The 25,503-nt window shown below is 40.0% G+C and overlaps 2 protein-coding genes across 2 annotated transcripts in view; both read right to left on the minus strand.

Annotated features, from left to right (window-relative positions):
• ATRAD17 (RADIATION SENSITIVE 17) overlaps nt 1-25,503 on the minus strand; it is a 372,391-nt gene that overhangs the window by 295,359 nt on the left and 51,529 nt on the right. The window contains exon 2 of the mRNA XM_089392953.1: nt 3,946-4,346. Within this exon, the coding sequence (XP_089249079.1) occupies nt 3,946-4,145 (200 nt within the window). The 5' untranslated portion in view covers nt 4,146-4,346. The remainder of the gene's footprint in view (nt 1-3,945; nt 4,347-25,503) is intronic.
• Nucleotides 10,023-13,433, minus strand: LOC149217115 (uncharacterized). Its single transcript, XM_089391312.1, has 2 exons — nt 10,962-13,433; nt 10,023-10,837 (listed from the first exon to the last, which is right to left on the minus strand). The coding sequence occupies exon 1, from the start codon at nt 12,893-12,895 to the stop codon at nt 11,207-11,209; it is 1,689 nt and encodes a 562-aa protein (XP_089247438.1). The 5' UTR covers nt 12,896-13,433; the 3' UTR covers nt 10,023-10,837; nt 10,962-11,206.

The raw sequence follows: 25,503 nt of genomic DNA on the forward strand, positions 1-25,503 counted from the left end.
CTACCCAGTGACTTCTTCTTATAATCTTCCGTTGAAGCACCAACGACCAAGATTAAAACATAATCGATGGCTAAGATTAACTAGAACTCGATCCATTTCTTCTAGAAGATTTCACCATGACTTAATTAATACCCTTTAATTAATCAGATTTCCTAAGTTTAGACTTAGGCACCATTAAAAAAGAATTAATTATTTTAATTAAATCATCTCTATGTAGAATTTCCAGAAACGATTTTTGGGTTTTGGATAATACCTGTATTCTAGCCTCTCCATCAAATTTTGTGGCTAGAACACAACTGATGATACAAAATCAACACTCCCTCTTAGTGAGGAATGTGTTCTAGTGCTGCAACCCACTGAAGCAACACCTTGTCTTTGCACCATCTCCTTTAAGTTGTTGATATCTGGCTGCTGCTGCCCACCAACTACTGCGCAACTCTGATAAACGTTGCATCCGTGATGCTACTGGCCTTGCTATACTGCTGCCAACATTGCATCTGCACTGTAACTCCCTCTCAACTGTTGTTGTTGAGAATCTATTGAAATGGATTCTCCACCATACCCATCTATTCTCTGAACTAGATGAACTTAGCTCTCCCTAGAGCTTTTGTGAGTATGTATGCTACCTGATCGTCTGTGGGGACATACTACAGCTAGAATGCCCCACGTTGTACACAATCTCTGATGAAATGACATCTGATATCAATGTGCTTCGACCTATCATGAAATACTGAATTCTCAGAGAGTTTTATGCAACTCTGATTATCACAGTAAACATTGGTCGCTCCTATTTTCTTCCTGAACAAACTCACAGCCAATTTCCTAAGCCATATGGCTTCGAACGTAGCCGTGTTGGCCGGCATATATTCTGTTTCTGTTGAGCTCAGTGCTACTGACTTTTGCCTCCTGCTGCACCAAGAGATCATCCCTGATCCAACACTGAAGCAGTACTTGGAGGTACTTTTCCTGTCCACTGAACTCCCTAGCCAATCTGCATCTGTGAATCCGCTCAACCTGACGTCATCTCCTCGAGTATATTTCAACCCAATCCCAACTGTTCCACGCACATACCTGAGAATGTGCCTAGTTGTTGCCCAATGTACCCTCTTCTGTTCCACCATGAACTAGCTAAGGGCATTGACAGCAAAGCAAATGTCTGGCCTAGTGTTGACCAGATACATGAGTGACCCAATTAGCTGTCAGTACAAGGTGGGGTCAACTTCCTTGTCTCCTGATGCATCTATCTTCTTCCAATTGGTAATCATTGCTGTTGACATGGGTCTGCGGTCTTGCATTCTGAAACTCTTTAGAATTTCTGTAGCATATATCTGTTGCCCAAGGAAGATCTCCCCATTCTTTTGCCATACTTCCAATCCTAGAAAATAGTGCATCAACCCCATATCCTTCATGTTGAATTTTGCTGCAAGGTTTCTTTTGCAGTCCTTTATGAGCCACGATGTTCCTGTCAAAAATAGATCATCTACATATAAAACCAGAATGAGAGGCTCATTCTCCACCATCAGATAGTAGAGATTGGGATCTGCATCACTCTTGATGAATCCCAACTACTGCAAGTAGCAGTCAATTCGACCATACCACGCCTTGGGTGCCTGCTTGAGCCCATATAGGGCTTTCTTCAATTTGCATACATGAGTGTGCTCTCATGAGTTTTGAAGCCTTCAAGTTGCTCTATGTATACCTATTCTTCTATCACCCTGTTCAAGAACGTTGTCTTGACGTCCATCTGGTGAATTTCCCATCCCATTTGTGTTGTTAGGGATATGACGGATCTGATAGAGGTATATCTTGGAACTGGGGTGAAGAACTCTTTATAGTCTATTCCTTCCTTATGTGCATACCCCTTTGCCACGAATCTAGCCTTGTACTTCTCCACACTGTCATCTACAGCGTACTTGATCTTGTAGATCTATCTGGAACCTACAACTGATCTGTCTTCTAGACGTGGCACTACCTCCCAAACATCATTTGTCATGCTAGAGTTGTATTCTTCTACCATGGCATCCACCCACACCTGATGCTGAGCGGCTTCCTGAAAACTGGAAAGTTCTGCAACCTGAGCTACCAAGGCTTGATATTTGTCAGGCTGTCTGCATTGTCTTTTGTCTATCCTGGGAACTCCGACAAACTTCTCTATGTCTTTTAAAGTCTGCCGCACTTCCCTACGGGTTCTACTACTGGTGGTGGGAGGTTCAGTGAATTCCTCCTCATGTTCTAGCTGCTCCGTCTGCTGAGAACTGCCTGGATCTCCTACCCCTGAGGAGATGTTGGTACTGGTCACTACACTTGACCCCTACGACTATCCTCCTGCTTGTCCAACTTGTTGTCTTTGTTGTTGGACAAACGGAACCTCTGATGACTGATCTCCTGCACGGACGGACTCATTGACTAGATTCAGATGCTTTGGGCTATCCTCCTCTCCAACATGATTATATGAACATTCCTCTTCACTGTGGAATTCATTACATTTTGACACAAAGGAAATCCCTCTTGATTAGTCATGTTCGTAGGGGCAAGAATATTAGGCACAATTTGTTGGGAAGAATTCTTGCCACTATTTGGATTCCTTTTAAGGGCCCTATCATTATTGAATTGAGGCTTGGGAGAATAATTTTGGTGAGACCCTTTTTCTCTATTTAGGATGGTCAACTTATTCATCATATTCATTTGCCGCTGCATCAGTTTATTAGTAATTTTGTCAAATTTCTGGTCGAAGGCATGCAAGGTGGGGTTACCTTACAGCCACTAGGGCTGATTTGAGTTATTATGTGAGCTTCATTTCCAGATTCATAACAGCAACAAAGTAGAGCATTGCACTACAGCAAAATGGGTGTTGAGATATATTAAAGGGACCCTAAGTTGTGTGGGTATATAGATTCAAACTTTGCAAGCTGTGTGGATAATAGAAAATCAACTTCTGATATGTATCCAGCCTTGGCACAGACATGGACCAGCAAGAAGCAACATGCAATAGCCCTTTTGTTGACAGAAGCAAAATAGCGAGAACCAATGAGAGGAACAAGTGAGGTAGTTTGGATCAAGAGGATGCTTTCAGACATGAAGATGCAGCGAATAGAGCCAACACCCCTATGCTGTGACAATCAAGGGGTGCTCAAACTAGTCAAGAATCCAATCTTATAAGAGCGCGCCAAGCATGTTGAGATACATTGCCACTTCAACAAACAGGTTGTAGAGGGATGGAACTATTGAGTTGCAACATTGTCCCACAAAGGATGAAATTGCAAACATTTTTGAATCCTGAAAAATGTGAAAAAATCTGAGATAAATTTGGTGTAGTTAATAAATTGACCATAGAGAGGTGTTAAATTAAATTTAAATGTCAGCTTATAAAAGGTCAATTAGATATTAGACATAAGCATTAATAAAGTCACTTCAACTTTAGGTTGTTTTCTGCTTTTATGTATTATTTCACTTCAGTGTGTTTCTCAATCTATTTGACAATTATAAAGTGGATTTACTTGACTAGCTTGTAACCCTTTTATAAGAATAATTTCGCTTTCTTATCAATTAATGCAATCTTGGTTTCCTTTATGTCTTCTATTATCATGATAAAAAAGTTGAGGCAGTAAAATAGCCAGAAATAACACTGGGCACTTTTTTATTTGCATTTCTTAAAAATAGTAATTTGATAAAAGGTGTTGGTTCAGAATTTTATTGCCTACAAACATAACAGAAACATTTACAGTGCAACCAGTTTAAGACCAAGTTGGTAACTTCTATCATTAGCAAAACCAAAACTTCGAACTGTTTTCTATGGATAATTTGCAAATAAAAACTGAATATCCCTTCCAAATAATATCACATGATAAGCATTAGAATTTTGCGGTATCATAAAATAAGCATGCCTATATACAATGTAACTCAAATTTCAATTAAGCTGAATATGTAATGACTAAGAAATGCTACCTCAGTTCCGAAAGGTTTGCTTTTTGCAACTGAATGCCAAGACCAGAATAGCCTTTGTCATCCTTAAGCTTCTTTTGTTCACCATAAGATCCGGTTTTTGAATCACAAACAGCAATCTTTGAAGAATGCACATTACTAATACAATCTTCCTCATCTGAGGAAGATAGTATTACCAGTTGACGGGACCTCTTTCCCATCATTATCACCCATAGGATTCAGACTACCTGTGCACAATGCTTCATTGCCATAAATAGATGGGGGCAGCCTAAAGATGTAAAAGAGCAGATAAAACCACTCCAAATTTTGGAATTTGGTAAAATGTTGTTCAGGTATTTTCTCCCATGTCTATGAAAACAACTATTTGATCTATTTTGCAATCCACATATCATCAGATCCTAAACCTGCACACAATAAAATATGCCTGTCAAAAATTTCTAATAAGAATTTATTCTCAAGAAAGTATAAACACTGAACATTGTAAATGGATACGGCAAATAAATACCAAGAACCCAAATTCATAAGCCAATTATATTCTTAACTGGAATGCTAAATGAATAAGCTTTGGCACCCTCGATGCTTGTCATAAATTTAAAAACGTATGACAGTAGATAGAACAAACTACATTTGTTGAGATTCCTTGCCTGGAGATGAATAATAGACTTAAAAGTCTTAAATGTACTTTGTAGTTCAACCAGTAGGATGTGTCTATACTTTATCAGTGACAATGTAGGTCGAAAAAGCACAAGGAAGAAAGAAACAGTGACTTTGGTAGATGGTCCTGCCACAAGATCCAAGGATAATTGCTACACTACTCAATCATATCCACAACATAAAAGTATTACCGCCAAAATCAATTCTAGTTATATGTTATCTAAGAAATGGAGGAATGCCTAGCTACTCTGAACTTATCTATGGTACTACTTTTATTTGTGAAATCAAACCAGCAATTCCTCAATCTTGTAGGCTAAAGACTACTGCTCTGCTAGATCTTTGATCACTAGCAACAGTCTAAGTTGTGTTCACATAAATAATGCAGACAGTTGAAGCGCATAGAAACTTTTGTCCAGTGAAATGTCACATCCACTCAGCTGGGTGAAATGTCAGATGACGTGCCACATCATTTGCCAAAATACTCACAAAACATAGCCTCGCTTCATGATAAATCATAGATTGAAAAAACACAGTGCACTTTGCTTTATGCCATTCATTACAAGAGGTAAGTGTTGACTATAATATTGACTATTCTATCTCTTAATGCCCATCACAACATCTCTGTTTTTAGCTGTTGAATGGCATGTATGATGAGAATGGAAGTGAGGCAACATAAGAAGAGTGACATCTTCCAGTCAAAGAAAAAGAGTTCACTGAGACCAGGAGAAATGATATTGCACATATCATGATAATATCGGAATTATCACGACATTATCGCTGAACCCATGCTTGCTGATATTATCGCTGGTATTTATTGCAATAATTTTCTGAGTTTGAAATTCACGCGATAATTTCTCTAATTATCGCAAGACAACAAGAAATTATTGCCGTACTGCTTAAGTCGCCGCAATAAAAAGATCTGGGTTGGGTTTCTTGGTATCATTTTGGGTTTTCTTTTGCTGGGAATGAGCTCTCAGGGTAGTGTAAGCCTTGTGACCATTTTTTGGCCAGCAAACAAGGGAAAATCCATAGTTTTATTTGCCATCAGCTGAGAATTTGTGGAGTTGAGATCTAATCCAATATACCATATCCATAGTTCCAGGTATGTAAAAAAGATTTGCCTTCCTTCTCTTTGTTTTCAAGATATAGTATAGTGTATGCAATGTTCATTAGATATTAGATATACCTCTTTTTGCCTCTTTGAATGGAGGATTTAACACTTATGTAGCTAGGTTATTTTAATTGGAGCATTTATGATGTTTTTTGTGGATTTGTATTCTAATTTCCCCTCCTTTTTTGTCCCATAGGTTTACAAATTTAAACAGTGCTCCAGGGCCTACACATTTCAAAAATCAAAATGCCAAAGCCATTGGATCCAATGTGTCAGTATGGTCTACCCTATGAGGATCATAATAGAATGAGGTTGAATTGCAAGTTATGTGGTATGGAAATGTTTGGTGGGATCAGCCGTTTGAAATACCACTTTGTCAGAATACTAGGGAATGAAATGGATCTTTGGCAAGCATCCACAGCGGAAATGTAGTGCCTAGGGTAATTTTTTTCCCTATGGATTCTCTGTTTGGCTAGGGTTTTGATAAATCACAATAGAACGCATGCATTCATTAATATAACAGTGGCTTCCATTTGTAATGCAATGAATATATAAAAATTTCCTGCCCTGCGAAACAGTAGGTTCCTTCACCCAATAATCCACAGTATAGTTCCTGATCGCAAATACTGAATGCACCACTATACTAACACTATTCAGTTTACTATTGCTGTCCTAATTACAACTCACTGTCTGAGTTCCTGTCCAGCTATGATAGTATCTGCTGCTTACAAAAAACCAACTTCACTTTACAGAGTTCAACCCTCTTGTTTCCTTCACGGTCCACCACGTACTCCAAGCTTGCTGATTGGTATTGTTATGACAGGTTGCTGGAGGAAAAAAAATCTGCCTCCCCTGTAGCCAGTTTTCGGTCCTACAGTTGCGGCTCTGCAACTGCGGCTGTAGTCCCTACGGTCTGTGAAACTTCGATGTCTACCTCAGGAGAAATTTCAGTAGGGTTCCATTGTCCCTGAAACAAAGCTTGTTGAACAGTGAAATAATCAGAGAAAAGCCTCATTTCTCACGAAGACAGAATCGAAACTGCTCAAGAGGAATTGTTGAACAAGAAAGTTTTCAGATAGTATATTGAAGAAAGGTGTCTAACTAGGGTGGTATCTTTCACCACCAAAATCAGAAAAGGCTAGCTAGGGTGGAATCTTTCACCACCAAAACTAGATAAAGAAAAGGAGTCTTAAAACCCTTAGAACCTCACGCTCAAGAAAATCAGAGATATTCCAATCTAAATTAATCATGCCAAAATGATTCCAACTCTTTATTTATAAATTCCCTCATGGGGTTTCTCAAATGTGAGGGGTTGCAATGCAGCCCCCAGTTTGGGCTTTTTGCACCAACCAACCCAATATTCACCAAATGTTGACCCAGACATTTGGAAAATTGGGTTTTCCCCCTTTATCAAGACTATAGCCTATGGGGTTGGATAGGCTATTTCGTCATCTCGTGGGCAATTAATCCATAGGGGGCATTACAGCCCCCCCTTCCTGACATTGCTTGTCCCCAAACAATTACGTGTTTGGTTGTTGTACAATCTTTTCTTCAATTCTCAAGAATGAATAACTTCCTTCGATTTTTACAACTGCCATAGCGAGAACACCAGCACCCTTCTTCAGTCCTTGTAGCCCAATAAACAACATGCTGGTTAAAGGTGTCACCATGCAATAGTTACTGCTTCCATTCAATGGTTTATAGTTCAATTCTGCAACAAGAGTACAAATATGTGCTACTGCTGAAGCAAGTTCTGCTTTTAGACATGCATTTTCAACCTTCAGTTTTCTTGTTCTAACAATTTCATCACTGTCACGTCCTTAATTAATAATCTGGGGTTCATATTTCTTACTAGCATTTATAGAACCTCCTACTTCTGGGACTAAATGATAATTATTGTTGGTGCAGATTGCGTTTCTCTCCTGCTGATAATGATCTTCCTTAGGCAGCAGCCCTACCAAGGCTTCTATAGTCAAACACTTCAGGTTACCAATGTTAAGGTCGATCATATGTGTCCAAGGATTCTACATTGACAATACCCTCCACTGTTGCTAGGCCATCTTGAAGAATAAATCCAAGCAGAGATTCTAAAAGTTGTTCCAATCGGATTACTTCAGTCTCTCTTATTTTAGCCATCATCTTTTTGGCCCCCTGGCTTGCCTGCCTGATAAGTAATGTGGTCAAAGCCTTCCTCCTAATGAGTTCTGGACTGAACGCTTGACTAACTTGTAACGCACAATTTGCAGCAAGCCTTGCTAACCTTGCTTCAACAGAAGGCTTCAGCCAATCCTCAGCTTAAAAAACAGTGCAGTTATTCTCCAATAGATATTCCAACTTGCCCAAATATGCTGTAGTTCCCACGGGCCTCTTCGATCTCGATTGTTGGGCTATGTTCCTCAAAAAATTTACTACCTGTAGAAGCAGAAGACAATCTTTAATGCCATCCATAGTTACTGATGTTATCAATGACTTTAACCCAGCAGCGGATGCATGTGCTTTAGCCAATGTTGATAAATCCTTGGCTTTTGAACGTTTTGTTATATCCAAGTATAACCATTTCATCCATTCACCCACAAATCAGAAAGCATAAGCTGTAGCCTGCAAACAAAAGAGCCCATTCTGCTAAGTCTTGTAATCAATCATCTGAATTTCAGGACCATCATCCTGAGAACCAAATTTATGTCTAACAGCACTGTATCTCACAGCAATGCAAACATCCTGGGAGAGGTGATTAGAGGTATCTGAGACAATTGTTTGTCGCACCAAAACCATGGTACCATAAACAAGTTGCCTAGGGATATCAGAATGCAGATATTTTCCTTCCCTGGCAACTTTAGAAAGCTGCATTAGCATTTCCATGAATGGTATCCGAACATGATCAATGCTTGGTTGCCCTCCTGTCCACCACTTGGTCGAAGTCAGAGTTGGGCTATTTAAAACAAATTCATCAGTATTTGAGTCAAACATTGCATTTGCTTCAAGACCTTGGATATTGTAACCATGGGCCCATTTCTTTTTGCACATAACGACCAACTATTTGCATTTTATATGCAAGATTTGCCCGCTTGTTGCCTGTCACCAGCATACTATAAGGCTTTATGACACAGTGCAAAATCCCACAATCCTTCAGATGCATTAATGCAATAAATAATTGTTTCGCATATGCTCGTACTGCGGTTAATTTAAGACCAAAATTGCGACCACGCTCCTTAAAAACCTTCTGAAGATCCATGTGTAAGGACTCACACCCCAAAAAAATGATTCCTGTATTGGAGGCTGGAGAGCATTCTGACACCGTGTCGTTTATCTTCAGGAGCAACAAGTCTCTTCAATATTACCAGTTCCTCTTGGTCTGCTTTGTACATAGTTTCATTGTTGCATACAGTTTTAGTTGCAACCTCTTCAGGTTCTCTCTTCCCAGTTTTAAGATCCTTTGCCCGAACCAATGTTGCAGGAAGCGGGGACGTTTTTTGGAAGCAGATCCCTGGAAGCGTGGTTTCCCAAAAATCTAGGAAGCGAAGCATCTCGGAAGCGTCTACTATATATATATATATATATATATATATATTGTTGCGATGTCAATGTTGTCATTGATGGCCATATGGATTGAATATATATATATAGATAGATAGATAGAATCCGAACAAGCATTGGACCGAAGGAGCAGTCCCAAGGAGCAAGAGGAGCAGTACCAAAGAGAAGAGCGAGAAGTAGTTCAAAGAGAAGCCATCGGGAGCCAAAGAAAATCTATTGGAAGCCAAGACAGGCCAAGGAGGAGAAGATCCAAGAGAAGACCGCATATGCCCAAAAGAAAGAGCCAAAAGTGAAGAACAGTGATATCGAAGAAATATCATATCGGCGTTTTTTAGTCATCACTCAAATCTTTGATCTCCGATCTCGAATAAGACCTAAGCTTCGATATGCGATATGGACCTCTGAGCTCTGATATGCGATATGGACCTCCGATCTCCGATGTGCGATATGGACCTTCAATCTCTGACTTCCGATATGGACCCGACTTGATTTAAGTTAACGATTTAATTATTAAATCGCATCCGCCACTTTATCGGAACTTTTGAATGGCACCTCTGATAAGACCCTCCAATTGTGGATTGTCGATATGGTCACAGACCCAATTGACTTTATCATAACGTATCTAATATAATATCGCGTCTGCCTTGTCAGAACTTTCCTATATTGCAAGTTTTGCAGGTCGTGTCATGTTAAAGCTTCTAATACACAGTGTTGCACACATCGCGATCGGGATTTAATCGGCGCCGGGAAAAAAGCGGAAAAAATCGTTAAAATCGGGAAAAAATCGGAAAAAAGCGGGAAAAAATCGTTTGGCACAAAAATATTCATTTTTTTTCAATTTTTTTCAATTTTTTTAATATCTAAACCATCTACAACATAAAATAAATACATTGACACATAAATATGATAAAAAAACTAATATATAAGATGTTTAATATCATTTCTAGCGCTAAAATCACACATAACATTGAATCATGTCCTGAATAGTAAGTCCTGAGTCCCAAGTCCAACTCAGCCTCAAAATATCAACAAAAAATATGATAATGTATCTCATCATGTCATAATGTCATATACAATAAAATGAAAGTCTAATCCTATTGATTTCCTCTGCCCCTCTTGCGAGAAAATGGCACAACTTTCTCTTTCCCTCTAGATGTAGAAGCTGGTGCCTGTGGTGGTGGAAATGGCAGTGGAGTCTGACGTGCTCTAGAAGCTGAAGAACTAGTAGTAGCAGCTATAGGAGGCTGAGGTGGACGGAGACCACGTCCTCTACTGGTGGTAGTGGTAGCCCGGGTAGCCCGGGTAGGCGGTGTCACCTCCTCCTCCTGCTCCTCCAACTCCTCCTCCTCCTGCTCCTGCTCCTGCTCCTCCTCCTCCTCCTCCTCCTCCTCCCCCTCCTCCTCCCCCTCATCCTGCACTAACCAATCCTCAGTGGGATCCATGAGAGGCCTCTCGGTCTCAACCCTCCATTCAGCAGTGGTGTCAATCCCATCCAATGAGATGGCTTCCGTATCAGGTGTCTTCTCTAGTTGTTTCACCCACAATCGAAGATTGTAGTAGACATAGACCATGTCATTAAGTCTATGGGACTCCAACCTGTACAAAGTTCATGAAATAATAAATTAATAATTAATATTATAAAAAAAATATTGTTTAAAACTTTAATGAATTCAAAAATTTATTTGGAAATTTGCAATATTTTAAATGTTTAAGTGTTAACCTATTGCGCTTCTTGTTGTGTATTTTTTCAAATACACTCCAATTGCGCTCACATCCCGAGGAGCTGCATGTTTGGCTGAGGATGCGTATGGCAAGATTTTGCAAAAGGGGTACTCTGCCACCATACATCTTCCACCATGCGTCTACAACAAAATTACAAATAAAATTTTAAATAAACATAAGAAAAAAATGGAATTTGAAGAAACAATGAAATTTGAAACAAAGTTACAAAGTACATACTACAAACTAAAAAATACCTGGCATTTTAACCGTCCTATCAATGACAGCCATATCAAAGCCAAATAAGCCACCTGACAACTTATATTGCTCAATTTGTCTAGAGATCTCCATACGTTCTTCTGAAGATCTCACCATCTTCTGGACACAGGTTAATAATCCTTCCACGACCTCAACATCAAAATTAAACCCACATGCATAAGAAAATGCAGGGTTCAGGAAAAGCCCAGCAGCATGAATGGGACGATGGAGTGTGTTGTTCCATCGCTCATCAATGACCTTCCATAGAAGGAGTTGTCTCTGGAACCCATCATCTCCCTTGTCATCATAGTAGGACCGAATGGCTTCTTTGGCCCTGTCCATGGCTTCATACAAATAGCCCATTGCGGGCTTCTCACCATCTACCAACCGAAGAACCTTTACCAAAGGTTCAGTGACAGCGCACACCTCCTGCACTCCCGCCCAGAAGTCTTCTTGGTATGAAACAAGTCTGCAGACGGCCTCTCCTTCTGGTTTGCGGCTCATTGGCGAAGAACGCCACTCCTCTGAAACAAACATTCTCTTCAAATCCCACATAGAATTCAAGAGGGATTGAAGAGATATGAAACTCGTCGCAAACCGTGTAATGGCGGGGCGCACCAACTCTTTGTTGTTGGTGCATTTTCTCATCAAGCTAAGCACAGATGTGTGATTGTAAATAAATTTTGTGATGGTTTTTGATGAGTCAACAGCCTCTTTGACAAAGGGAATTTTCCCTATGTCCTCTAACATCAAATCAATACAATGGGCAGCACAAGGTGTCCAAAATAAAGTAGGATGCCTGTCCATAAGCATTCTACCAGCAGCAACATAATTTGCAGCGTTGTCCGTTATGACTTGGACAACATTTTCTGCACCCACCTCCAAAATAAACACATCCAGCAAATCACATAAATTTTTTGCATCTTTGATTTGATGAGTTGCATCAACAGATTTGATAAACATAGTCCCCAAGGGACAACTAACCAAGAAGTTTATAAGGGTTCTCCCCTTTTGGTCAGTCCAACCATCTGACATAACAGTGCATCCTGTTTGTGCCCATGATGCCCTAAAATCCTCCAATCTTTGGGTGCAGTCACGCTTTTCATCTTGAAGAAGCCGGCCTCTGAAATCATGAAGAGAAGGGAGTTTGTACCCCGGGCCAACACTGGCAACAGCATCAAGAGTAGGTTGGAAAAATGGATTATTCCTTATAATGCTGAAAGGAATATCACTCCAGAGGAGAAATTTTGTCATCAACTTGTCAGCTTTTTCTTTTTCAGTTCTTTTCATCATTGAACCGATAGTTGGTTGTGAACCAGGTGTGGTTCGAGGAACAAAATATGATGATGCAGCAAACGGATTGACTGACGCTGCAGTAGAACCTGTGCCACTTGGCCCACTTCCTTCAACTGACCTTTTTAGTTGCCTTTTGAGTTCTTCTTTGGCGTCTCTAGTGTGCTCTAATTCTCCCAATGCTCTCATGGCTTTTTGGATAATTTCAGCATTTGTCTTTAGACAGGGCCCCACATCACGTCCAGGGATTTGTGCAAGGTGGAACTTCAACCTGTACACCCCCCCGAATATTTCCTTTCCACACAACTTGCAATACAAGTTTTGTCTATCATTCGGAGTTTTAGGGTCACCATATTCCCAGAAAGGATCCAATTTCCTTGGCATGTTTGTTTTTGAATTTTGAATTTGCAAACCTATGGAAAAATAAGGATTAGGAAATAGGAATTTAGGATTACATAAATGATAATAGTAAATACAAATTACAATTTAGCATTTGCAAAATTACAAGCTAATTATTTCCAAAATCCCAATTTCTAAACCCAAGTCACCCAACCAAATGCCAAAAAACAATGAAAAATCAAAAAAAATAAACAATGTTTAAAGAAAATGAGAAAATAAAAATCAAAAATTGGTTCTCATAGTCATAACAAATAACCCATCCCAAATCAATGAAAAATTTCCAAAAATTCTTTAAAAACAATGAAAAACAAAGTTTTTATTGAACCAAAACAAAAAAAAATTAATCTACATACCTGGTTTATGGACAAATTGGCGATCTTGGCTTGGATTCCTCCTAAAATCGCTTCGATTCGCTCCCACAACCGACGGCAACCCTCTCCCTCCCTTCTTCTCCTTCTCCTCCGCGGCGGACTGCTGAATGAATAAAAAAAAAATCGTTTTTTCCATATAAAACCCCGCTGCCCGCGCCCCCCGCGATTTTAACCGAAAAAATCGCGATTTTATCGAAAAAATCGCGATTTTTTCAAAAAATCGCGATTTTTTCGATAAAAATCGCTATAAAAAAAATGGGCGATTTTTTCGATAAAAATCGCGCTTTGAATCGGCAAATTTAAAAAATCGCGATTTTCCGATTTTATCGTGATTTTATCGCGATGTGTGCAACACTGCTAATACAAATCCCAATATCCATGTGGTCCCAATGTACGTGAGTAAAGTGATGATGTGGCATGTGGGACCTCCCGGCATCCATTATAATATGGTTTCGCATTATTTAAATGTATTCGTTAAAATTTATGGCCCCTCCTATCTTGCTATTATAATATGGTTTCTGTAACAATGAAACTATGTTGTATTTGGTCGATTACTAACAAAGACCCCTTCCGACAGTTATTTAATATATTTCCAATGTGCCACCTCATGCACAAGTCGGCCTCACTTCAAATAGACGTGTCCCTTCAGTTATAAACAAAATCACTATAAATACAAGTCTAAACCTTCATTTCAACTCATCGATCTCGGTCATCCATCACAAAGAGTAAGACACAGTTCACAACTCGTGAACTTTATAGCACTGAGGAAAAGAAGCTAAAGGCCGAGAAGAGGAAGCAAATTTTGATTGAGACCTGTGGACAATCTCACGTGGAGGGATCAGACCTGCAGACAGGTGTGTGGATAGTTATCTGTAGAAGCTCGGACTTTGAAAGGCGCAGACATGTAGCTTAAACCTCTGTGCACTCTTGAATAGTGAAGAACTTGTGGCCTTGAACAATGAAAATTTTGAAGGCTTGAACAATGATGAATTTGGAGGATTGAACAGTGAAGAACCTGGAGCCTAGAACAATGTTGAACTTGAAGGATTGAACAGTGAAGAACTAGAAGCTTTGGATAGTGAAGAACACTCCTATTCGGATCTTGGAAAGTGGACAAATTAGGAGTCTATGGCAGTCTTATGGAGCGACTATTGAAGGAAGTCCTGAAGTTTTTTAAAGTAAGTCATTCATATATTTTGTTTGTTAAAAATTGGAGGGTTGGGGCCCTAGAGGTCAAAGCCTCTAAAAACAGGGTTGGAGCCTTGAGAAGGATAGGGTTGGCACCCTAGAGATTGGAGCCTCACAAAAGTCCAAGTTGGTGCTTGGCAACAAGTTGGAGCCTGGAAGATTGAAGGGTTGGTGCTCTCAAACATCACTGTACTCAAATTTTTGTAAAAGAGAATTGGTGTCCTCACTTGTTTATAATAAAATCCTTATTATTTATTTTTCTAATTATAATTGTGAAGAATCTTAAAAGATAAACATAACAATTGAAAAGAAATATTGATGTTGATTTGTGGTAGCATCGAATGTGCTCTAGCCATGAAAATTGGTGGAGAGGCTAAAGCACATGAGATCTCCAAAACCCAGAAATCGTTTGGAGAAATTCTACCCAGATGAGGAGATATTAAAATAATTAATATTTTTAATGAGGTCCTAAGTATAAACTTAGGAAAATTAAAATATTAATGTGTATTAATATAATTTTGGGTTAGAAGGTTCCAAGAGACGAGGATCAAGCCAAATCTAATCTTAGTTGTTGATTAGGGACTTAATCTCGGTCGTTGAAGACTCAACAGGAAAAGTATAAGAGGAGGCTTGAGGGTCAGTTGGAGATACACCATATTGATCAGTCAGTTCGATTTTCTAGAGCGGAGTTTGCTGAGAGAATCGAACAAGTGATCTATTGCAACGAAGGGCAGTTCGGCACAAGGTCAAGAATACATAGCAGAGAGGCAGAGATAGTGCCAGAGAGACAGTGCAGAGCATGGGAAGGCTGACGCAAAGGTAGCTAAAGCTTACGCAGAGGCTAAGGAGGCCAACGTGGGTGACACAAAGGGCCAAGAGGCTGACACAGAGGCATCAGTAGCTGCACAGAGGCTAGCAGAGCTGATGCAGGGCCAAGAGGCAGCACAAGAGATTTTCGTGAGGCAGACTGGGGCTGAGAGGGTGACGCAGTCCCTAGCAAAGTGACGCAAAGCAGTGGAGAAGCTTGGAGTAGCTTTCGTTGTCCAGGTAAGGAGCTGCCGTAGTTGTTGTGGGATCGATCATCCGGTGACTGATCAGCCGGAATATCTGTCTCCGAGGAGAGTTACTTCTATCGAGGGCATTCTCTTTTGGGTGAGCCATTTCTGGCACCCTAGTTGTATTCAGAAACTACATAATAATAAAACCCTTGTATTTGTTGCACCGATTTTCCCACATTGGGTTTTTCCAGGGACGATTGTCCAAAAATAACAGTGTCCCTTGTGTGTTTGTCTCAGTTATTTCAGTTGTTGATCTGTATGTGTTAAGGCTACATTTGTGTTTATTTCGATATTTATATTTATAATAATTTGTTAATGAAAAGAACAAGTAGGAGAAAATAAACCAGATAATGCAGTAGGGATTTCTGACGTGTAAGACTTAGAAATTTCAACATGGTATCAGAGCGTTGCAAATCACAGGAGAACTGAAGGCACCAGCAGTAATCTGAAGAATTTGCAGTAGTAGCAGCGGTCCCAGGAGACAACGTTGTTCCAGAGCAGAAGCAGGTAGAGAGGAAGTGACGCAGAGCCTGCGTCATCATTTCAAGCCAGGAGGAGGGTCAGCGCAGAGGCAAAGGGGCATATCGAACCTACGCAGTGCCCGGTCATCTTTCTCAGCCAAGAAGGATCGACGTTGTGGCCAGGAGGTGTAGATTCAGTCGTTGTCGAGATTGCGCAGAGCATGAAGGGCTCAGTTTCTTCGGTTGTCGGGGCTTGGGGAGTTGTGTGCAGATTGTGATTTGAGGAGCTGTGGGGTGTTGTTTTTGTCAGTGCAGAACAATACCTAAGGGGACGGAACCAAGGTAGAGGGAGTCACTACCTTGACGGATTTCTAGCCAAGAAATCCAAATCCAAGTTGCAATTGCAAGTAGGATTAGAGAGGAGCGGTTTGACAGTTGGCCAAAGGATTTCCAAGAGGGAAATCAGGACTTAGAAGGAGATTTCCAGGAGGGAAGTCGAAACTCAGAGGGAGTGCAGAAGAGGAGCTGAAATGGCAATAAACGGACTAAGGGACCAGGACAGGTTAGACGGGGCTTCCAACTTTGTCATTTGGAAGGCCAAGATCTTTGCAATCCTAGATCTACATCGCATCAAGGACTTTGCCTTGAGAACCATGGCTATCTCGGTCGACCCAGCTGAGAATGAGAAGTATGAGGAAACAATGGCAAGGGCGAAGTGCATGATCCTAGACGAGGTCAAAGATCATGTCATATCACATATTGCTGAAAATAACACAGCAAAGGAAATGTGGGATACCTTGAATACCTTGTATCAGGGCACTTCCGTGCAGCAGAAGATGCTATTGGAGAACCAGTTGTGGTTGTATCAGATGCAAAAGGGAGAGCAGATAGATCCATTCCTTCTCAGGTTGCAGGAGATTCGCAACCAGCTTACTTCCGTGGGGTCTACACCAGATCCAGAATTTATGGTCAGGACTACCCTGAATGCAGTCTTCGAGGAGTGGGAGACATTTGTCCAAAGTATTTTGGGCAGGGCTACTCTTCCCGGTTGGGAGGAGATGTGGGCAGCTCTTCGCCAGGAAGAGATCAGGAGGATGACTAAGGCGGGGAGTAGTGGCAAGGGAGGTCGAATCAAGAAAGAGGAGGAAGATGCGGCTCTAGCATCTGCGGGACAGCAAAGGAAGAGGAAGAAGAAGGACATCTCCAAGGTGAAGTGCTTCCATTGTGGGGACTTGGGACATTATGCATCCTAGTGTCCCAGGAAGAAAAACAAGGGAGAGGCTTCTGATTCAAAGGCAGCTCCAGCTAAGGCGAAGAAAGAGGTCGAGACTGATGATGACTGTGCAATGAGTGCTCATGCACCTCTAGAGAAGAGGTGGGGAGACATCGAGTTGTAGTCGGGAGGACTACATACTAGGGGCAGGATCCTTGAGGTGCCCAAACTCTTGGATCATATACGACTACGGAAGCCCTTAACGTAGTAACAGGTTAACAGGGGTCAGGTGGAGCAAAGTGTAGTGGAGCAGCAAGGCAATGCTTGGGTGCAAAAATCTGAGACAGTGCAGTGGAGGTTGCAACAGTGCTAAAGGCACAAAGGTGTATGCAGCAGTGCAGTGGCAGCGAACGAAGCACAATATAGCAGCAGAGGCAGCTCCAGTTTCACGAGGCTTCCAGACTGACTGGGATGTCAGTATTTGGGAGAAGTCAGTTACCTACTTCTCGATAATTGAGTTGCAATGCAGCAGTTAGCAGTGGCAGTGCTAGGGGCAGCATGGGTAGCATATTGAGAGGGAGCTGCAGTACAGATGTAGCAGTGGCAGTGGCAGTGTCATGGGCAGCAGTACAGGAAGCAGCAGTGCAAATGATGTGAGGCAGTAGGCCAAGCATCAGCACAGGTACCGGTGCGGAAGATCAGTGTGATGTTTCCATGGTGAAGCATTACTAGAACACATTCCACTAAGAGGGAGTGTTGATTTGTGGTAGCATCAGATGTGCTCTAGCCATGAAAATTGGTGGAGAGGCTAAAGCACATGAGATCTCCAAAACCCAGAAATCGTTTGGAGAAATTCTACCCGAATGAGGAGATATTAAAATAATTAATATTTTTAATGAGGTCCTAAGTATAAACTTAGGAAAATTAAAATATTAATGTGTATTAATATAATTTTGGGTTAGAAGGTTCCAAGAGACGAGGATCAAGCCAAATCTAATCTTAGCCATTGATTAGGGACTTAATCTCAGTCGTTGAAGACTCAACAGGAAAAGTATAAGAGGAGGCTTGAGGGTCAGTTGGAGATACACCAAATTGATCAGTCAGTTCGATTTTCTGGAGCGAGGTTTGTTGAGAGAATCGAACCAGTGATCTGTTGCAGTGAGGGGCAGTTCGACACGAGGCCGAGAATACATAGCAGAGAGGCAGAGATAGTGCCAGAGAGACAGTGCAGAGCCTAGGAAGGTTGACGCAAAGGCAGTTGGAGCTTACGCAGAGGCTGAGGAGGCCAGCGTGGGTGACGCAGAGGGCCAGAGGGCTGACGCAGAGACATCAGTAGTTGCGCAAAGGCTAGAAGAGCTGACGCAAGGCCAAGAGGTAGCGCTGGAGATTTTCGTGAGTCAAACTGGGGCTGAGAGGGTGATGTAGTCCTTAGCAGAGTGACACAGAGCAGTGGAGAATCTTGGAGCAACTTTCGTTGTCCAACTAAGGAGCTGTCGTAGTTGCCATGGGATTGATCATCCGGTGACTAATCAGGCAGAAAATCTGTCTTCGAGGAGAGGTACTTCTGCCGAGGGCATTCTCAATTGGGTGAGTCATTTATGGCACCCTAGTTGTATTCAGAAACTGCATAATAATAAAACCCTCATATCTGCTGCACTGGTTTTCCTGCATTGGGTTTTTCCGGGGACGATTGTCCAAAAATAACGGTGTCCCTTGTGTGTGTCTCAGTTATTTCAGTTGATGATCTGTATATGTGTTAAGGTTGCATTTGTGTTTATTTTGGTATCTATATTTATAATAACTTGTTAATGAAAAGAACAAGTAGGAGAAAATAAAGCAGACAGTGCAGTAGGGATTTTTGACATGTCAGACTTAGAAATTTCAACAATTGATTCACCCCCCTCTCAGTATTTCCAAGAATTGGTTTCAGAGCCAACTTCTTCATAATCAGCCTAACAGTTGGAAGAAGGATTCTTAAGTCACAATGAAGAATTAGTATTCAAGAAATATTTCCCAATTTGATGGAACAAACTTTGTCTCTTGGAAGCGTAGGATGACATTCTATTTAATGTCTCTTGGACCTGAAGTATGGTAATCAGTTACTGATGGGTATAAAGTTCCAGCTACTCCACCAACAGATCAGGACAGACAGAAAGTTTATATAGCAAATGCCAAAGCACTAAATTCCATAACAAGTGGAATTACTGATTCAGAATTTACAAAAGTTATGAACTGTGATTCTGCCAAGGCAATGTGGGACAAGCTTATTGTTATCTATGATGGAGACTCCAAGGTCAAAAAGGAAAAACTCCAAACACATAGAAGACAATTTGAGAGTCTTAAGATGGATGATGAAGAAGATATTGCAGCCTATTTCCTCCGAGTAGATGAAGTTGTTAACTCACTTAAAGGTTTAGGGGAAACCGTTGAAGAAAGCACAGTTGTCCAAAAGGTTTTGAGATCACTTCCAGAACGTTTTGATTCCAAAGTCAGTGCCATAGAAGAAATGAAGGACTTGGATGACCTAAAAATGGACGAACTTCATGGGATTCTCATTGCATATGAAATGAGAAAAGGAATCCCTAACTCCAAGGAAGTTGCATTCAAAGCTTCAAGGTCATCAAAGAAAGGGAAAATTTATAATTATAGCAGTGATGATTCTGACATTGAATCTGAACTAGCTCAATTCATAAGAAAACTAAGGAAAGGGTCCAAGCTCAAAGGAAAGTATCCTCTCATTTGTTTTAAATGTGGAAGAATAGGACATTATGCTGCAAAATGTCCTCATAAACACGATAGTGATGATGAAGACGAATATAAAAAGAAGATGTTCAAGAAGAAATGGTTTAACAAGAAGAATTTCTTCTCCAAACAAGATGACTCTGATGTAGAAGAATTCGAGATTACTAAGAAGAAATCAACTAAAAATATCTTTCTACAAAAAAGAGGATGATGAGTCTGATAAAGAAGACAACTATGCTGGAAGCGTGAAGTATTATTTATGGCATTTACAAATGAAGATGATTCTGAACAAGAAGAAGAAGGAAATGTGGATGATTTACTAATGAGTGCCATTAAAGAAAATGAGAAATTACGAAAGAAGGTCATTTCTCTCAAAGTGGAAAAAAAGGAAGCAAAAAGGAAGGAAGAATTCTTGAACAATAAACTAAAAAAAAGAGAAGAAATTTGCAAAAAACGTGAATCTGAAATTGTTTCCCTAAGAAAAGAGTTGGATCAAGTTAAAAAGAGTTGGCAAAGCTCTCAAACTCTTGATAACATCTTTAATACTCAAAGACCTCAACATGACAAGCCTAGAATTGGTTTCAAAGGAGAATCATCAAGTACAAAGGAGAATGTAAAAATCCAAAGAAGTTATGTTGACATCCTTTGCAGTCATCCAAAAGAGGAAAAGCCATCCCACCAAGAGCAAAGGTCCACCTTTAACAACCCAAGGAATGAAAGAAGACTACCTCCAAGGAAGAATACTACATCAAGTCAAGGCTATCCTAACAGGTGTCAAACAATCTTTCTTGGTTGTTACTTTCATTGTAAAAACTTTGGCAATCAAGCTAAGCATTGCAAAGCTCATAAGGATAATATTTCAAGATATAAGATCAATCATCAAAACAAGCCACATAGCCTAAAAGCACAAGGACAGATCAAGACTTACAACTCATTTGACCATTTGGCTAAGTATGATCTTGTTTGCTCAAAATGCAATGATTATGGCCGTGATACACAAAATTGTTCATTCAAAAGAGAAGAATTGAAGGAGGAACCCACTACTGATAAATGTGGTCTAGCTTTATGTGCACATAGTGATGAAAATCAATGGTTTGTGGATAGTGGATGTTCAAAACACATGACAGGTGACCAAAAGAAGTTTATCTCGTTAAATAAGAAGGATGGAAATGTAACTTTTGGAAGTGGTACTGCTAAAATTGTTGGAAAAGGGATTGTTTATCTTGTTAGTGGAAAGGGAAAAGCTCAAAATGCACTACTCATGGAAGGGCTCAAACACAATCTTTTAAATGGTAGCCAGATTTGTGATCAAGGACATAATGTTGTCTTTAGTACTAAAGGTTGTGAGATAAGGAATTCCTCCTCGGAGAACTTGTGGCAAAAGGAGTAAGAACACCAGACAACGTATATATTTTGAGTAAAATTCAAGAAGATAAATGCTATATGAGTCAAGCAGATGAAAACCGGTTATGGCACAAATGATTGGGGCATCTAAACTTTGATAACTTGTTTAATATCAGTAAAACAAATGCAGTAAGGGACATTCCAAAAATTGTCAAGCCAGATCAAGTTGTGTGTGGCCCGTGTCAACATGGAAAAGCAAACTAGAACCTGCTTCAAGACTAAGGAGATCTCAACATCAAAATCTTTGGAGATCATACATGCATATTTATGTGGACCAACGAGAACTCCAACTCCAACTCTACAAGGCGAAAGGTACTTTGCTATATTTGCTAATGACTATACTAGAATGATGTGGGTATTCTTTATAAAGTTTAAATCCGAAGCATTTGAATGTTTTAAGAATTTCAAAGCTCTTGTGGAAAATTAAAAAGAATCAAATATCAAGTGTCTTAGAATAGATAGAGGAGGAGAATTTACTTCAAAGGAATTCAATGATTTATGTGATCTACATGGAATCAAAAGACAACTTTCCGTAGCTAGAACTCCTAAACAAAATGTAGTGGAAAGAAGAAACATAATCGTGCAAGAAATGGCAAGAACAATGTTACTAGCAGTTGATTTACAAGCCAAGTTTTGGATAGAAGCAGCTGTAACGGCAGTGTATATCTTGAATAGAGCCCAACTAAGACCAAATAATGACAAGACTTCGTATGAATTATGGAAAGGAAGACCTACTTCGATAAAACACATTAGAATTTTTGGAAGTAAATGCTTTATGAAGATCAATGATGACTCACCAGGCAAGTTTGATTCTCAAGTTAATGAAGGAATATTTCTTGGATATTCAATAAGGAGCAAAGCATACAAATGCTACAATAATCGACTACGAAAGATGGTAAAAAGAATTGATGTGAAGATTGATGAGGCACTCCCCGAAAAGGAGATTGAAATCTATGAAGAAGATTCTATTCTTGAAGATTTTGAAGAAGATACAACAAAGGAAGAAAAGGATCAAGAAAATCAAAAGGAGCCATCTCAGACTCCATCAAAAGTAAAATTTGTTCGAAAACACCATCTGGAAGAACAAATTATTGGGAATACAGATGATGGAATACAGACCCGAATAAGGATGACTAGTTCACCAAGAAAAGATAATGTTGCTCTACTATCCATGGTAGAACCAGAAAACTTTGCTCAAGCTAGTAAGGACCCTCATTGGGTAGAAGCAATGGAAGAAGAAATGTTCCAAATCAAAAAAAATGAAACATGGGACCTTGTACCTTGTCCAAAAGATAAAAATATAATTGGAACCAAGTGGGTGTTCAAAAACAAAATGAATGAAGATGGACAAATCATCAGAAATAAGGCAAGGCTTGTTTGTAAAGGTTATTCACAAATAGAAGGAATCGAATTTGAAGAAACCTTTGCACCAGTAGCTCGTATGGAGGCTATAAGGATGTTTTTGGCATTTGCTTGTTCAAAAGGATTCAAAGTTTATCAAATGGACGTGAAATCAGCATTCCTAAATGGTGATCTAAAAGAAGAAGTTTACATGGAGCAACCGGAAGGGTTTGACCTAGCAGAAGGAAAAGACCTTGTATGCAAGTTGAAAAGGGCGCTATATGGATTGAAACAAGCTCCTAGAGCTTGGTATGCAAGATTGGATCATTATCTACAACAAGGGAGTGGCAAGAAGCAATCTCTACATGAAGATGGGCAAAGACAAATTGCTAGTCACTCTTGTATATGTTGATGATCTAATTTTTGCCAGCAATGATGATGGGATGAGCCATGAATTTGCTCAAAATATGTTGAAAGAGTTCGAAATGTCAATGATTGGTGATTTATCTTACTTCCTTGGACTACAAGTAACTCAAATTAAAGTAGGTATATTCATATCTCAAGCAAAACACCTTAAAGACATGCTTAAAATATATGGGATGGAAGAATGTGCACCTATGAGCACACCAATGACCACAGATTGCAAATTGAGCAAAGATGATGAATCTTTCTCGGTAGATGCAACTTTTTATAGGTCAAGACCTGATATTATGCAAGCAGTAGGAATGGTGGGAAGATTTCAATCAGGTCCTAAGCAGTCCCATTTGTTGGTTGTGAAAAGAATTCTCAGATACTTGAAAGGTACTCCTGATTTTGGTCTATGGTATCCCAAAAGCACAACTCTTACCATGACAGCTTACACCGATGTTGATTGGGCTAGAAACGTATATGATCGAAAAAGTACCAGCGGAAATGCATTCTTTATGGGAGAGTGTCTAGTATCTTGGCTCAGTAAGAAACAATCCTCCATATCTCTCTCCACAGTTGAAGCCGAATATATAGTTGCTGCAAATTGTTGTACACAAATATTGTGGATGAAGGAAGCATTGAAAGATGTCAACATAGAGACTAATCAACCAATCACCATCTATTGTGACAACACCAGCGCCATCAGTTTTTCAAAGAATCTGGTAATGCACTCAAAGACCAACCATATTCAATCAAATACCACTTTCTTCGTGAACAAGTAGTTGAACAGAATATCAAGTTGGAATACATCAACACAAAGGAGCAAATTGCAGATATCTTTACAAAACCCCTTCCACGAGAAGCATTTGAATATCTTCGCCAAAAGAAGGGGGTCATTGCTCTTGCATCACATTAAGAGAACACGTTGACAAGAGTAGAAGCACCATGACAGGGGGAGTACTTGGGCACCCCATTTTCCATTGATGCCAAAGGGGGAGAGAATACAGAAAGGAGAGGATCCAAGAAAAGGAGTATATTTCCATCAATGACAAAGGGGGAGATTGTTGAGATGTCAGTGTTGTCATTGATGGCCATATGGATTGAATATATATATATATATATATACACATATATACAAACAGAATCCCAAGAATCGTTGGACCGAAGGAGTAGTCCCAAGGAGCAAGAGGAGCAGTACCAAAGAGAAGAGCAAGAAGTAGTTCAAAGAGAAGCCATCGGGAGCCAAAGGAAAGCCATCGGAAGCCAAGAGCAGGAGCCAAGACAAGCCAAAGAGGATCAAATCCAAGAGAAGACCACATATGCCCAAAAGAAAGAGCCAAAAGTGAAGAAAAGTGATATCGGAGAAATATCATATTGGCGTTTTTTATTGTGTGTCATCACTCAAAGCTCTGATCTTCAATCTCCAATAAGACCTAAGCTTCGATATGCGATATGGACCTCCGATCTCCGATATGCGATATGGACCTCCAATCTTCGACTTCCGATATGCACCCGACTTGATTTAAGTTCACGATTTAATTATTAAATCGCATCCACCACTTTATCGAAACTTTTGAATGGCACCTCCAATAAGACACTTCGATTGTCGATTGTCGATATGGTCGCGGACTCGATTGGCTTTATCATAACGTGTCTAATATAATATCGCGTCCACCTCGTTGGAACTTTCCTATATCGCAAGTTTTGTAGGTCATGTCATGTAAAGCTTTTGATACAAATCTTGGCATCCATTATAATATGGTTTCACATTATTTAAATGTATTTGTTAAAAGCTATGGCCCCTCCTATCTTGTTATTATAATAGGGTTTACGTAACAATGAAACTACGTTGTATTTGGTCGATTACTAACAAAGACCCCTTCCGACAGCTATTTAATATATTTCCAATGTGCCACCTCATGCACAAGTCGACCTCACTTCAAATAGACGTGTCCCTTCAGTTATAAACAAAATCACTATAAATACAAGTCTAAACCTTCATTTCAACTTATCAATCTTGATGATCTATCACAGAGAGTAAGACATAGTTCACAACTCGTGAACTTTACAGCACCGAGGAAAAGAAGCTAAAGGCCGAGAAGAGGAAGCAAATGATTGGGTTAAAAATTGATGAAACTATATCTCGGACCTGTGGATAGTCTCATGTGGAGGGATCAGTCAGGCAAACAGGTGTGTGGACAATTATTTGTGGAAGCTCGGACTTTGACAGGCGCGGACCTGTAGCTTAAACCTCTGTGTACTCTTAAATAGTGAAGAACTTGTGGCCTTGAACAGCGAAAAATTTGAAGGCTTGAACAGTGATGAATTTGGAGGATTGAACAGTGATGAACCTAGAGCCTAGAACAATGTTGAACTTGAAGGATTGAAGAGTGAAGAACTAGAAGCT

The sequence above is a fragment of the Pinus tabuliformis genome, chromosome 1_1, assembly GCF_031772625.1.
Source record: "Pinus tabuliformis cultivar Carrire ecotype Pingquan chromosome 1_1, CPIR1, whole genome shotgun sequence".
NCBI lineage: Eukaryota > Viridiplantae > Streptophyta > Pinopsida > Pinales > Pinaceae > Pinus > Pinus tabuliformis.